We start from the raw sequence: 14,558 nt of genomic DNA on the forward strand, positions 1-14,558 counted from the left end.
AAATAATTTGTTATCACGAAAACGACAGACATATTCTTTTTTATGATTTGCCGTACCTTTAGATTAATTGGAATCGAATCGCACTTTCTAAAAATAGGAAATGTCTCAATACAACATTAACATTACTTCGTTTAATCAAAAGCTCATCAATTTTCGAGTTACCTAATCAACTCAGAGTTACTAAAACCAAATCTGGTGGATGTTTTATGAGTAGCGCTGCAAAAGTTCGTTAAATTCTCAGAGATATGGTGTCACCTTTGGAAGTTAGTTGACTTTGTTAATTCTCCCTACTTGTCATTTTTGCGGTGAGTATAAAACTTGAAAGCCAAAAAAGGCTGATACACCTTAAATTAAGAAGTGCTATCATGCATATTTCAATCTGGATATTCGCAACCAGGATAGATATTGGATGCCACACGTCTACTTCATCTCATGTCACAGAAATTTGACCAGTTGTATGTACCAATAACATCAGGAATTGTTATTTTTGCTTGACCAATATCAAAGGCTTTTCGAAGAAATCGAAGCATACGGTAAAAAACGCGGAGGTGTCTTCTGTGTCTCAAATGAAAAATTTGTATTTGCTCAAAGAAAAAAATTCAAGTTCAAGACTCAAACAGTGAAAGTCACAATTCATATGTTTGTTTTCTGAAGATAATTGTAAAGACATCGAGGGTTTGATGTTGAAACTGGGTTAAGAAGCTTTGTAAAAGGGAATGAAGCTCGTCATTGATTCCTGAAAGTCAAGCTTAAAGGCTGTACGTAAAATGACGACATGAATATAAGAGCCAACAACTATTAAGGTTCTAGGGCAAAAAATTTGGAAAACGACCTTCAGTTAATCCCGAGAAGATAATATTACCACTATCACACCAAGAGGAAAATTTTTAGATTAAAAATTTTCCTCTTTAAGAGACGTTGAAATATATAATGAATATTATAAATTAGGATGTAGTTTGTCCTTGAAAATACTTTTTACATTCCCTCGTGAAGTGTTTTCTGGAAAATATGAGTGCTTTAAGTGACGAACATGGAGAGCGCTTCCATGAAGATTTCGCCACAATTAAAAAGCGCTACCAATGGAAATAAGAGCCCAGCAATGCTTGCAGACTTTTTTTGGTTTTCAATTGGAAACCAACCGGACTCCGGATGTAGAAGACATGTGAAACGGTCTAAGAAAACATGTTTTTTTAATGCTGTAAATAAAATCATAAATACTTAAGATTTATCAAAATTCAATAAACATCATTAGTTCGTTGGAAAGTCCAATGAAAAATATTCAGTATTCCTCACAAGGATGTCAAACTCGGAGTGGTTTATCTGATATTGCAATTTCAGAGAGAATGTACATTCTTCAGAATTGTAATCGCGAACCACAAGTTACTTATACAGGAAGATTTGAGCTTAGTTTGGTACGATTAGATCATTTAATTATGAAAAGTGTGTGTGTCATGAAATAACCTAAAAATTAACTTTTGGATACCATAAACCAAAAAATATAAATTGCTGACAAACGTAACAAACTTAGGTTTCAATTAAGATTGTAGATTAATAACTTTTTTATTGATAAACAAAATTTCAAATAGATATTTGATGTCATTATCTTAATTTGACTGAGTTGCTTGCTATAAATTTGTTCTCAAGTGATCAGAAACAACTTTAGTTGCTTGGGTGTCCTTCCATTGATAATTATTTATTATGTAATTATCCAGATCGTTTTGAAACAAAATGATTTGAAAGACGTTTCTAAAAAAAATTTTGGGCATTAATGAGATAAAAGTTTAAAGATTCAAATTCTTTTTATTATTATTTTACTTTTCTTGAATAACTTTGAGTTATCACAAACCGTTTTTATCCCAAGACTGAACATTCCGACTGAAATAGCTATTTCTATATAGTGCGCATTAAAAATAATATCTATAATAAAGTTTCAATAATTGTATGATATAAATGACAGATCTTTCCGCCGGAGTCGAATAAACGATGCCCACATCATGTGAACAGCGACATATTTATCATTTTTTTTTCACGAAGTGAATTATAAATATCATTGGCGTATAAATTGTCTATAATTTGTTCTTATTACGGCAATTTTACTCTGTTTACTAACAGCGGATTGCGCGGTATTTGGAAGCTCAACAGTATAAGGACAATCTGCACAGTTTAAAATTTTTATTACTTATAAATGGTGCCTCAAAAAATTTTCGACAGATACAGACAAACAGAATTTCAATTTATTTCTTTCCATAATTCTTAATCCAAGATGTACATGCATAAAAACTAACCTCTAATTATTTACTAAAAGCAACGTTTTAAATTCCATCCTGTAACTGAAAAATCATAGAATCGCAGCCTTGTACAAAGATCTTTTTTGGGTTTTTGGTTTAGACAATCTTAGGCACACATAGATGGAGGAACGGAGCTAGATATGTGACGCCATTTCCATCCTTTAGGCATCATGGACGTTCCGGAATTCCGCTCGGGTATGGAAGAGAAAGAAACTGCAAACCAACTCATCGATGAGAGTCCAGCGAGCTTTACATCTCTGAGTAGACTGCTTGTAAGACAAACTCTGCGGAGAAAAATGGACAAACCTGACATGATACAACCTTTGGTACACGTAGATGTTTGTCTTACCAATCAACTGGTCTTATAAACAGGAATGGAAATCGAAATGCGACTAGACTTTTAGCCTCACATGGTTATCTAGGACGGCATTTCTATGCTTTAGGCATTGAGGACGTTCCGGAATGCCATTGGGGCATGGAAGATGAAGAAAATGCAGACCAACTCATCGGTGAGGATCCAGTAAGCATTACCAATGATATTAAATGGTTGAGACAAAGTTTTTGATTAGTTTTCTCAAGGACATCGGCTCTTGGTATCTACTTTTGAGTGGACCTATTAGAAAATCTTTGTGCGCTAACGTTCACTAATTTAATTATAAATTTTGAAATATGAACCAAACAACACATACTATTCATAATATATAAAAAGACGCAACCCACATAGATCTCTAAGTGAGTTACCATTACCACGGTTGATTTCTAGGTACCAAATTTTTTTAAAATCAAAAGATATTGGTTCCTATACGACAGAATCGGTAATTTTTGGCAGATTATGAAATTTTTTACGATTCGACTACCTTTATATTTGGTATTTGTAATCACCAGATCTTAAACCTCGTATATTCTATTCAAAAGCACGTACAACAAAACTGTTTTATCACAAACTCATTAGAACATAATATATGACCTACAGCATCCTTTTGTATGCTTCTAGATGATCTTGATTTTAGGTATTATCCGTTTTAAAATTAGTTTTTTTATAATGTTTGAAAGATAGATAAAAATTTGACGTAGTAAATGTCAAGTAAATTGTCAAGTGTCAATGTCATTTTTCATATTTATAATTGTTCTTAATTTAACTTAACTACAAGTTTACAAGTTTACTAAACTAAACTAAAATTTCTTATATATAGGTGACGATATTTTATGATATATGTTTACAATTTATCACCCCATGAAATGTTTTGCCGTTATTTTCAAATTATGAAAAGCAACAATTGGTCGAATATACATATATAGTATACAAGTGGATATAAAAACAAAAATAGATAATGTATTCGAAACCCTGTTTTTCAGCTACTTTTCAGGGAAATTTCAGTCGAAAGATACTGGGAGTCAAAACTATATACAATTGTGTCTATATCAAACTTGTGGATAATGTCCCGTTGCAAGGAACCACAACAACATCGGCCAACATATATATTTGTTTATCTAGTAGATGAAATGTAACTAGGGAATTAAAGCAGAAAATGAAGACATTTTTAATAATAATGGATAATGTTGTAAATAATGACAAACAGAATAATAATATCAAAATAGGTAAACAAAACAAAAATCCAAGAAAAAACATGACAATTCATTGAGAAAGAAGGATAAAATAAGAAGAAAACTTTGAAGAATATGAAAATATTTGGTATTTTCTGAAACACCATATAAATAGTACATTATAAATCCATAGGGAGAAAAGTCTAGTATTCTCTCTCGCGGTTTTTGTCACCCCAGCCGAAGGACGAAAATATATATACTTTTTACAAAAATTCTTTTCCTTGTAATCCACTGAAACCGTTAAAGAGATGCATGGGCTTTAAGAAATACTGGGAAAACAAAACTGGTCATATGGGAAACCAAGGTGTTGAGGAGAACTTTTGGAAAAGTATAAACAAATGAAGGACCTTGGAGGAAAACCACAACAGAAGAATTTGTACAATTAAAAAATGCTTGGGTGCGGTTTTGAGGAATATTAGAGAGATAACAACGAATTGGAGTGCAAAAGTACAGTGCGCAACCTTTGGAGAAGTATTGTGAAAATAAAAAGTCATGGTTTGAAGGCCTTAGGAACGCTGTTTCCTGGAATGAATAGCATCATTTCATCTCGCATAATAGGGACCAAAAAAAGAGATTTTCCCCCCGTGAAAATTACAATGCTAATTTTAATTAATACTCATGGCAGTAGTGAGTTTGTTTAATCAAACTAGAATATCAGCAACAATTAATTTGATCGTGATTTGAGGTTAGGCGAATTACCGGATTCACTCAAAAAAAATTAGTTCTTTTTGATATTTTACTTGTTTTTAATGATTCATCTCGTTTAAAGCTAATTATTTTTATACCCCTGTATAATGTATGTAAAAATCGACCATCTGTTCTTCTAAGAGAAGGTTTCAGTAAGATGATTATCTAGTGTTAACGTTTACTTAATTATGTATACTATAATACCTTTAAGAACGACAATATAATGTTCAAAAAGAAAACTCAACCAGGTGGTAGATTAAATATGAAATTTAGTTAGTTGAAAGCTATCGCCGCAATCGACACTGACAGCGTATTATATTAAATCTGGTTTTTTGATAAATCGGTTGGTAATCGTGAGTGTTCCATTTCGTTATCGTAAGAACTCGTTCATATAGAAAACAAGAGATCGTACAAATACAAATATGCAAAGAAACGGCCACTGAATTTTTTCTTGAAAATTATAATAAAATGATGTCGTGACAACTATTTTTATTTATATATAATAGATGAAAATCTATTTTCTTTGTTAATCGATATATTGGTGATGAGTCTTGTGGCAGAAACTGTAAAATCAAGACCAGCATCAGGTCTGCATGACTAAGACCTAGACAATGAAGAAAGAGAAATGTCTTGTTGTAAAAAAATTTTGACAATTTGTAGACAAAAAAAATTGAAAAACAAACATAAAAATAACTAAATAAAGATACAAATAAAGAGTGCGAGAAAAATTTGGGTTTTTTTTGGTTGAACTATTCAGCAGGATCAATTTTTTGATCAAACTTCTTTCAGGGGTGGTTGAGACTTGGTATTTAGTATTTTATTGTTTAAAATATTCATTAAAATAAATTTCTTTGTTATTTCTTAGACCTTTTCATATGTTTATGCTTGTAAATGTTCTTGATTTAGGTGTCTTCTGTTTTGGAATCAGTTTTTTCCTAATAATTTTTTAAAAGAAACATAAAAATTAACGTTTTGACTTCTATCTAAGTCTTTATCAAAATATGAGATAAATAAATGCTTTATTGTGAAAAATTGTTAAAATTTGTAGACAAAAGCTTGTAAAAACCGGAAAACAAACATAAAATTAACTAAATAAAGATACAAATAATATAAAATAAATAGTGCGAGAAAAGTTTGGGGTTTTTTTGGTTGAACTATTCAGCAGGATCAATTTTTTGATCAAACTTCTTTCAGGGGTGGTTGAAACTTGGTATTTAGTATTTTATTGTTTAAAATATTCATTCAAATAAATTTCTTTGTTATTTCTTAGACCTTTTCATATGTTTATGCTTGTAAATGTTCTTGATTTAGGTGTCTTCTGTTTTGGAATCAGTTTTTTCCTAATAATTTTTTAAAAGAAACATAAAAATTAACGTTTTGACTTCTATCTAAGTCTTTATCAAAATATGAGATAAATAAATGCTTTATTGTGAAAAATTGTTAAAATTTGTAGACAAAAGCTTGTAAAAACCGGAAAACAAACATAAAATTAACTAAATAAAGATACAAATAATATAAAATAAATAGTGCGAGAAAAATTTGGGTTTTTTTTGGTTGAACTATTCAGCAGGATCAATTTTTTGATCAAACTTCTTTCAGGGGTGGTTGAAACTTGGTATTTAGTATTTTATTGTTTAAAATATTCATTCAAATAAATTTCTTTGTTATTTCTTAGACCTTTTCATATGTTTATGCTTGTAAATGTTCTTGATTTAGGTGTCTTCTGTTTTGGAATCAGTTTTTTCCTAATAATTTTTTAAAAGAAACATAAAAATTAACGTTTTGACTTCTATCTAAGTCTTTATCAAAATATGAGATAAATAAATGCTTTATTGTGAAAAATTGTTAAAATTTGTAGACAAAAGCTTGTAAAAACCGGAAAACAAACATAAAATTAACTAAATAAAGATACAAATAATATAAAATAAATAGTGCGAGAAAAGTTTGGGGTTTTTTTGGTTGAACTATTCAGCAGGATCAATTTTTTGATCAAACTTCTTTCAGGGGTGGTTGAAACTTGGTATTTAGTACTTTATTGTTCAATATATTCATTCAAATAAATTTCTTTGTTATTTCTTAGACCTTTTCATATGTTTATGCTTGTAAATGTTCTTGATTTAGGTGTCTTCTGTTTTGGAATCAGTTTTTTCCTAATAATTTTTTAAAAGAAACATAAAAATTAACGTTTTGACTTCTATCTAATTCATTATCAAAATATGAGATAAATAAATGCTTTATTGTGAAAAATTGTTAAAATTTGTAGACAAAAGCTTGTAAAAACCGAAAAACAAACATAAAATTAACTAAATAAAGATACAAATAATATAAAATAAATAGTGCGAGAAAAATTTGGGTTTTTTTTGGTTGAACTATTCAGCAGGATCAATTTTTTGATCAAACTTCTTTCAGGGGTGGTTGAAACTTGGTATTTAGTATTTTATTGTTTAAAATATTCATTCAAATAAATTTCTTTGTTATTTCTTAGACCTTTTCATATGTTTATGCTTGTAAATGTTCTTGATTTAGGTGTCTTCTGTTTTGGAATCAGTTTTTTCCTAATAATTTTTTAAAAGAAACATAAAAATTAACGTTTTGACTTCTATCTAATTCATTATCAAAATATGAGATAAATAAATGCTTTATTGTGAAAAATTGTTAAAATTTGTAGACAAAAGCTTGTAAAAACCGAAAAACAAACATAAAATTAACTAAATAAAGATACAAATAATATAAAATGAAGAGTGCGAGAAAAATTTGGGTTTTTTTGGTTGAACTATTCAGCAGGATCAATTTTTTCATCAAACTTCTTTCAGGGGTGGTTGAGACTTGGTATCTAGTATTTTATTGTTTAATATATTCATTAAAATAAATTTCTTTGTTATTTCTCAGACCTTTTGATATTTATATGCCTCTAAATATTCTTGATTTTAGGTCTCTTCTGAAATTAGATTTATCTTAATAATTTGTTAAAAGAAAGACAAAAATTGACGTTTGGACTTTTATTTAAGTCTTTATCAAAATATGAGAGAGAGAGAAATGCTTTATTATCAAAAAATTGTTTGAATTTGTAAACAAAAACTTGTGAAAACTAAAAAACAAACAGAAAACAATTAGATAAAGATACAAATGAAATAAAATAAAATGAGGAGTTCAAAAAAAAGGTTTTTGGGGTTTTTTGGTTGAACTCTCTAGATGTATGAATTTTTCGAACAAACTTTTTCCATATTTTCATAAAGACCCAAATAGAAGTCGAAACGTCAATTTGTATTTTCCAAAAATTATTAAAAAAAAACTAATTTCACAACAGAATACACCTAAATTCATTAAAATATTAACATAATATCTATTATTGTAATTATGACCTACGTTATCCCAAAATTGAAAAAAAATATGAAGAAAAACTAATAAATATGACAAATTCAGTTTTCAGGAGTAAGTAAAATTGTTGACTACTTTTCGTTTCCTGACTAATGTTCAAAACTTCACTAAGAAATAATAAATTTGGTCAATTCAGATGATGGGATTACTAAGAATTGATTTTTATATGTATAATCTAATGAAACTATGAAAAAAATTACACTCACCTTTAAAAAACCACGCATTAAATAAAATTAAATACACTTTCATTCAGTTATAAACGGAATAGTTTTGGTAATAATGCCGCAATTAACAATTTTAATGTTTTAATATCACACGCAAAATTTAAACAAGAGATTCCTCAACTCGAAATGTTTTTCTAATATTGTTTATGCTAGTAAATACTGCCCCTTTCTCATTTATTGATTTATTGAAAAACCTGCCAAAAAAGTGGAAGAGTTGTGATAGGCTTGGAACAAAACCAAAACTAAGACTGGACGCTGCGAATCTGGTCAAAGTCTTATATTTACTCATCATTACTTTCATTCAATTGTTTACATAAAGCAACAAAATAAATGATATGTATTGATTGAGCAGCTAATAAATTGAATAACATCAACCAATGATCGATGGTGGAATCTCCAATAGTTATTACGTCATTAATAAAGAGTGAAAAATCTCAATCATGGAAAGCGGTACCTAAAGAATCTTTAAGGTGTTAAATACTTGTATTCAGTAATTTAGGTGTTTTTTTATTCATTATTATAGTCAAATAATGAAGATGATATTGTAATTGATTGATTCATCATTTCATTTTTCTTTTCAAATAACAGTTTGTCTTGTCTTCTCCGTCCAATACATCGATGTTTAACGTATATCACAGTTGTTGAAGTTAAAGTATTTTTTCTTGATTTAGGAATTATATAATCATGTTATATTCATCAGAACACCCAAATAATTATCCTTAGATCATTATTTATACAATTCTGTTTTTATTTTATTGTTAATTTTGTATAATGTGACATCAATTCACTGGGGTACGCAATTTACACGAGGAGTCGAGATCACAAGCGCCAGTAACTTACAAGAGGTACGAACTCAAGCAAATAAGGCTTCTAGATTTTCTAAAGCTTTAAGAAAAGATCCGAAAATTTAGGATATAGTAGGATTCACGACGTTATGATGGTCTTAATGGACAAATAATGAAAAACCAACTTAAAGGCGACTTCTCGGCCGACCTCCCAAGATATGGCACGAAAGCTGGACATCTACTGCTCAAGAAGCTGAATAGTAGAAGGAAAAAGACTTAATAAAATAGAAACAAGAAGTGTGACATCAAGAAAATTTATAATATTATTTTTCTAGATTTCTGTGGTTAATATTAACATTGAATGAAAATTTTGTTGAAATGTTTTTAAAATTACAATAGAAAAATTCTTTTAAACGATTTCAAATATGTTACCCTCTCTATATTTATCAAAAAATGGTAAAAAGTTTGGCTTGAAATTTGAAAAAAGTAAAAAATACGAAAAACTACGACGACGAAACAAATGGTTTTAATAAATATTTTAGTCAATTGACTAATTCTGTAACAGTTATAAACAAAGCTCGTTCCCATTTAATACTTAATCAAAAACTAGATACAGAAAACTTACTAATAACCAAAAAATAGTGGCAAAAGAAGCTTTACTCAAAATTGAGCTACTAGAGTTAAAATATTTTTAATAACACTTCATATAAACTTGCTTGTGTGTATATTTATCTTTAAAATTCAAGGACATATTCTGATCTATATAACTAATATAAATTTTTATGAAAATGAATGTGTGTACCAACCATTGATAGTTTAATGTATTTTATATTAAAGTAAGGTCGTGTTCTTCGTCATTGACGTATAAAATTATTGGTTAATGCCTGAAGGTATACCCATTTACATTTTATGATATATTCATTGATTTCCGGGTTGGCATACCAAAATCTAGTGTAAACTCAAGCGAGCTGATATATCAATATTCATTTTTATCTGTTTTGCATACTTGTATGTAAACCGTTGTCATGATTCTTTGTATTTTCAAATAAAATATAATAACTTGTAATAAGAATTTGATAGTTTCAATTTCCTATATACAGAATTTTTTCTAGGGAGAGAAATTTAAAAAAATTTACAATTTTCCTAAATATAACTATAAATTTCAATCTTTTCTCAAAATTAATCGAATTTCCTTTGTAACAATTGATATAATTATGAGAGGTCTAGAGAAATGAAAATAAAAAAATATTTTTCTTGTAAGAAAGACTTTGGAACCACAGTAAAGGAAATATTGAATTTTGGATGGTGATCAAAATCGACAAAGGCAAAGTCAAAAACAAATATTCCGAACAAAACTGATGAACCGGTTCGTTGAAGCATTTATATGTACTTAATTGTCTAAATCGTATTAGTAAAAATAAAAAACATTCTTTTTGAATATTTCACATGAATTTCTAAGTTATTATTATGAAAATTTTAGTGAAATCAAGAAAACTAATAAAAAATAATGATCAGCAAATCTTTATTGTGAAAAATTTAGTGTAAAGAAAAATCAAAAAACACTAATTTCCCTTCTTGTATTTCTACCTTTCTATTATCAATTAGTCTTGATGTATCATCTCAATTGGAAATTTGATTAAAAATAAATAAATAAGAATTCTAACTCGAAACCTTCTTATTCAGACATTGTTCTGTCTTTCATGGTCTGTTTTTCATTCTAATTAAACTTTTTCTTTATATCCACCTTTGAAATTGAATAGGAAAACTTTTATATTCAATCCCAATTCAAAATATTTCTCAAGATAAATCGTTTTGATTTTGAGAGAAAATTGATTTTGAAAAAAGTTGACTTTTCGATTCATTTAGCAAAATAGGACTGATCTCGATCAACCAAAATAAAAAATAATTATCCGCTTTAAACACAAATAAATAATTTTTCAATATAAATTATTAATATATATTATTTATTATCGAAATATTTAACTAAAATCTAAAACACCCAAAAACAAAAGACATAAAATTATATATACCTTGTAATACGTATAATTGTAATATAGGGCAGACATCTCAGTATTTAGAAAACAGATTAAAAGGTCATCGATAAGAAAAAAGTTAAAATTGGATTCACAAATTAAGAAATATCAAAAAAACATACATGACATAAAAAAAACTGAAGCATTTGAGTGAAACATTATTTTTTTGGCGTTTAAACTTATTTTTATTTTGATATTCACGTTGTAGGTGATCTATTTTATAATATAATCATGCAAATTGTCAATGTCAAGTTATATTTTGAAAAAGATCGAAATAACTCGAAATGTCAACTTTTATCTGTTTTTTAAATAAAACTTTCTATTTAAAGAGACTCAACATCAAGACGATTTATCAAGAGAAACATAAAAAAAGTTGAAGAAATTATAGATGTGTACGGACCTAGAGTTTCTTCCACTAATATCATTATTGATTAACGACTATCCACGACAGAGACGTTTAACAGATAGTTATGATTTCAATTTTCAATTTCTCCCATGATATAATAAGATGCGATCATTTCATATCTCAAAATTCATAAAACTTTTAGTCTCCATAAAATAAAACGGAGATAATTGAATTTGTTTCTTTTATTTCTTTTTTTTTGTGTAAATTTGTCTTTCCGAAATATCGATCGAATATAAATAAGGATGATATTAAATTCGTTTTTCATTGTGAAGCTGTCGGTAAGTCAAAGACTTACCGTTTTTATTCGGCGCCGAAGGAAAAACGGCCGGAGCCGTTGGATCTTCATCCTCGAGGAGTCGAATCGGTCGAGCCTGTTTTCTTCTAGACATTTCAATCACAACACAAGTCACTGTCCACAAAATCAAATAAAAAAATAAAAGATCACTTTAACTCTCCGCACATCATGTTATCAGTTATGATTGGTGCAGGTAGCATACGATCAGATCGGCGTCGCGGTGCTGTCTAACAAGCGCCGATCTGCGTGGAGGGGGCTCAGATAAGGGCGGCGCGTCCGCCGCACCCTCGTGGGCCTTCGAGTCGGTTCGGGTGGCGCTCGCGTACAGGAATTTTTGCGAATGATAACACTGAATGATAAGGGACCACTGGCACTTTTCAAATTTTGTCCTCCTGTCCAGGTGGCCGGGGGCGATGTTGTGACAATTGAATGTCGACGGTGAGTGTGCCGAGCGGTCGTACAACTCAGCGTTCGGCATTTGACTAAATGACTATCTCGGGCGGCACATGAAGCACCGCCTCTAAGTTTACCTGTGTTGGAGAGGGGTTAAATTCACTCATTCAGATGATTCGCCTTGCCTTTAAACGATTCATAAATCATAGACGATTTTTTTTTTTAAATGATGGAGATTCGGTAAACGAATAGGATTTCGACGTTGTGTCGATTGCGTACAGATAAAATGTTAATAGGGATATATCTATATATATATATACATATTTCAATTATTCATTACATAATATACAGTACATTGAATATATAACCCTTCAATATACTATTATTTGAAAATTAAATATCGAAAATTATACATCGCCATTGAGACATGGATGTAATGATAATGACATTTTGATAAAAATATAATAATCAATCGTAGCGACAAATTTTGAATTTACACAGACATTACTATACAATCCTATCGGTCCTTTTCCAGTATTTAATATTTCATTACGAAAAAAAGCGACCTGGTTAAGTAGAAAATTGAGAATAATTGGAGTTTTTCAATAATTAATTTTCCTAACGCTATCCGTCGAAGAAAAAAAAATATCCATAATTTTTACGAATTTCTGAAACTACTGGCAACATTGCGACCAAGCTTTATACGGATACGTGTTGGAAACTGATACATCCCATGAATTTTGGAATATCCTGTAGGGGAAACTTTGAATGCGGCTTAAGAAGTTTACAGATATTTGAAACATTGAAAAGGAATTAAATCTCAAACGTGCGAAAATTTTCTATGACTTTCTACGTAGATTAAACCAACAGCAATGTGCCGATCAAATTTCTTCGATTATTGGTGATGAAGAACCATCTCGAACCAAGGTGTTTCGCTGATTTTCCGACTTCTATCGTGGTAGCACTTCGCTACAGGATGAATTTAGTGAAGGTCATCCAAACTCGGCGGTTTTGCCAGCAAATATCGTAAACTGATATTGCAAAATCGTCATGTGACATACTGTGAAATTGAGGCATACTTGGGGGTTTATTCCACTCGCATACTTTCAATATTGTATAAACAAAAAGATTTACTCGAGTTTGAGCATCCAAAAAAAAAAAAAAGCTCGAGTCTTTTGGTGCAAACAAATTCAACCGCGGTGCTTCAAGAATTTATAGAATATATTTCATATCACGTTCACGATTAATAAAATTTTGATAGTTTTTCTTCGACTCTCGGTGTTCATTTTTTTTATTCGAGTAATAAAATTTCGAAGCAATTATTCAAAGACGCCAAATTCCGAGTCGAGGTCCGTTTAAAATATTTCGAACATTTACGAATCGCCGAGACACGTCATACCTATCTCGGATTTATGTTTCCTTTATTCTCGATTCTATATTAATATTTCCATAACAATATCATGTATCTGTCAACGGGTACGTCTGGCGACCTTTTATGGTAGCCGGTAGGTCGTTTATTTGCCCCATATCCAAGCCGTCCATCTGCACCGAGACAGCGTCACTAAGAGAATAGGAGAAAATGCAAAAATATCCAAATATCATACCAGGCGCATTTGCATGCCGTTCTGCTGTCCAATTTGACAGATTTATTGGAAACGTCGTCGTCGAGGACTCATTATTAAAAGTTTTTATTGTTGTGCCAGCGAGAGTTGATCGGAACGAAGGAAAAATTAATTTTCGATCTGATTTTATATTAAAAACGTCCTTTATACATTTTGTTACTCACCCAAGTTGTTTTTTTTATACAATTTAAACATAACATTCCAAAGACAAAATAAAAAGAAATCCTCATTGTCTTTCTTCTAGCAATATAAATTTTCTTTTTTGTCTATCCGTTTATGTTGTAATTTAGTAACTTTCATGAACTATACATATTTTTAGTTCCTGATGGTCTATTAAATAATAAATACAACATAAACTCTTAATGATATGGCAACATTGATGTGAATATGTCAAATATGACTTTATCATAGAATTTGACAGTTTTAAAAATGAATTATCACAGAACGTGTTGTCATTCGAGTGCTTTTTATGTTCTATGAATTTTGTTGATGAAGCACCATCTCGAGTCACCGAGTTTCACTCGTTTTTCGAATTCAATCGTGGTCGTACTTCTTTACAGGATGAATTTCGTGAAGGTCGTCCAAAATCGGCTGTTGTTCCAGAAAATATCGATGCGTAAACTGATATCGCAAGTTCCATAATTCGACAATCCAATAATCAAGTCAAAGTTATATCTTAACTGAATGTAATGTAAAACTAAAACAATCAAAATTGTAGTTTTCATCCACAATAATTATGTTGTGTCATCCAACTAAACAATTCACAGTACGCGCATTAAAAATATCTTATCAACGTTGCGGGATAGATAGCGATTATTCAGAAAATGTAGGATTTTCATGTG

At 29.9% G+C, this 14,558-nt stretch overlaps 1 protein-coding gene across 3 annotated transcripts in view; it reads right to left on the reverse strand.

The window, feature by feature from the left end:
* LOC130903985 (homeotic protein spalt-major-like) overlaps positions 1–12,185 on the reverse strand; it is a 156,900-nt gene extending 144,715 nt beyond the window's left edge. For 2 of the 3 annotated variants that reach the window (XM_057816465.1, XM_057816461.1), the window contains exon 1: positions 11,702–12,185. In XM_057816465.1, coding sequence (XP_057672448.1) covers positions 11,702–11,795 — 94 coding nt within the window. In that variant the 5' untranslated portion in view covers positions 11,796–12,185. The remainder of the gene's footprint in view (positions 1–11,701) is intronic. The other variant, XM_057816464.1, reaches the window with a different exon arrangement.
* Positions 12,186–14,558: the final 2,373 nt, after the last annotated feature.

The sequence above is a fragment of the Diorhabda carinulata genome, chromosome 2, assembly GCF_026250575.1.
Source record: "Diorhabda carinulata isolate Delta chromosome 2, icDioCari1.1, whole genome shotgun sequence".
In the NCBI taxonomy this organism is placed as follows: Eukaryota; Metazoa; Arthropoda; class Insecta; order Coleoptera; family Chrysomelidae; genus Diorhabda; species Diorhabda carinulata.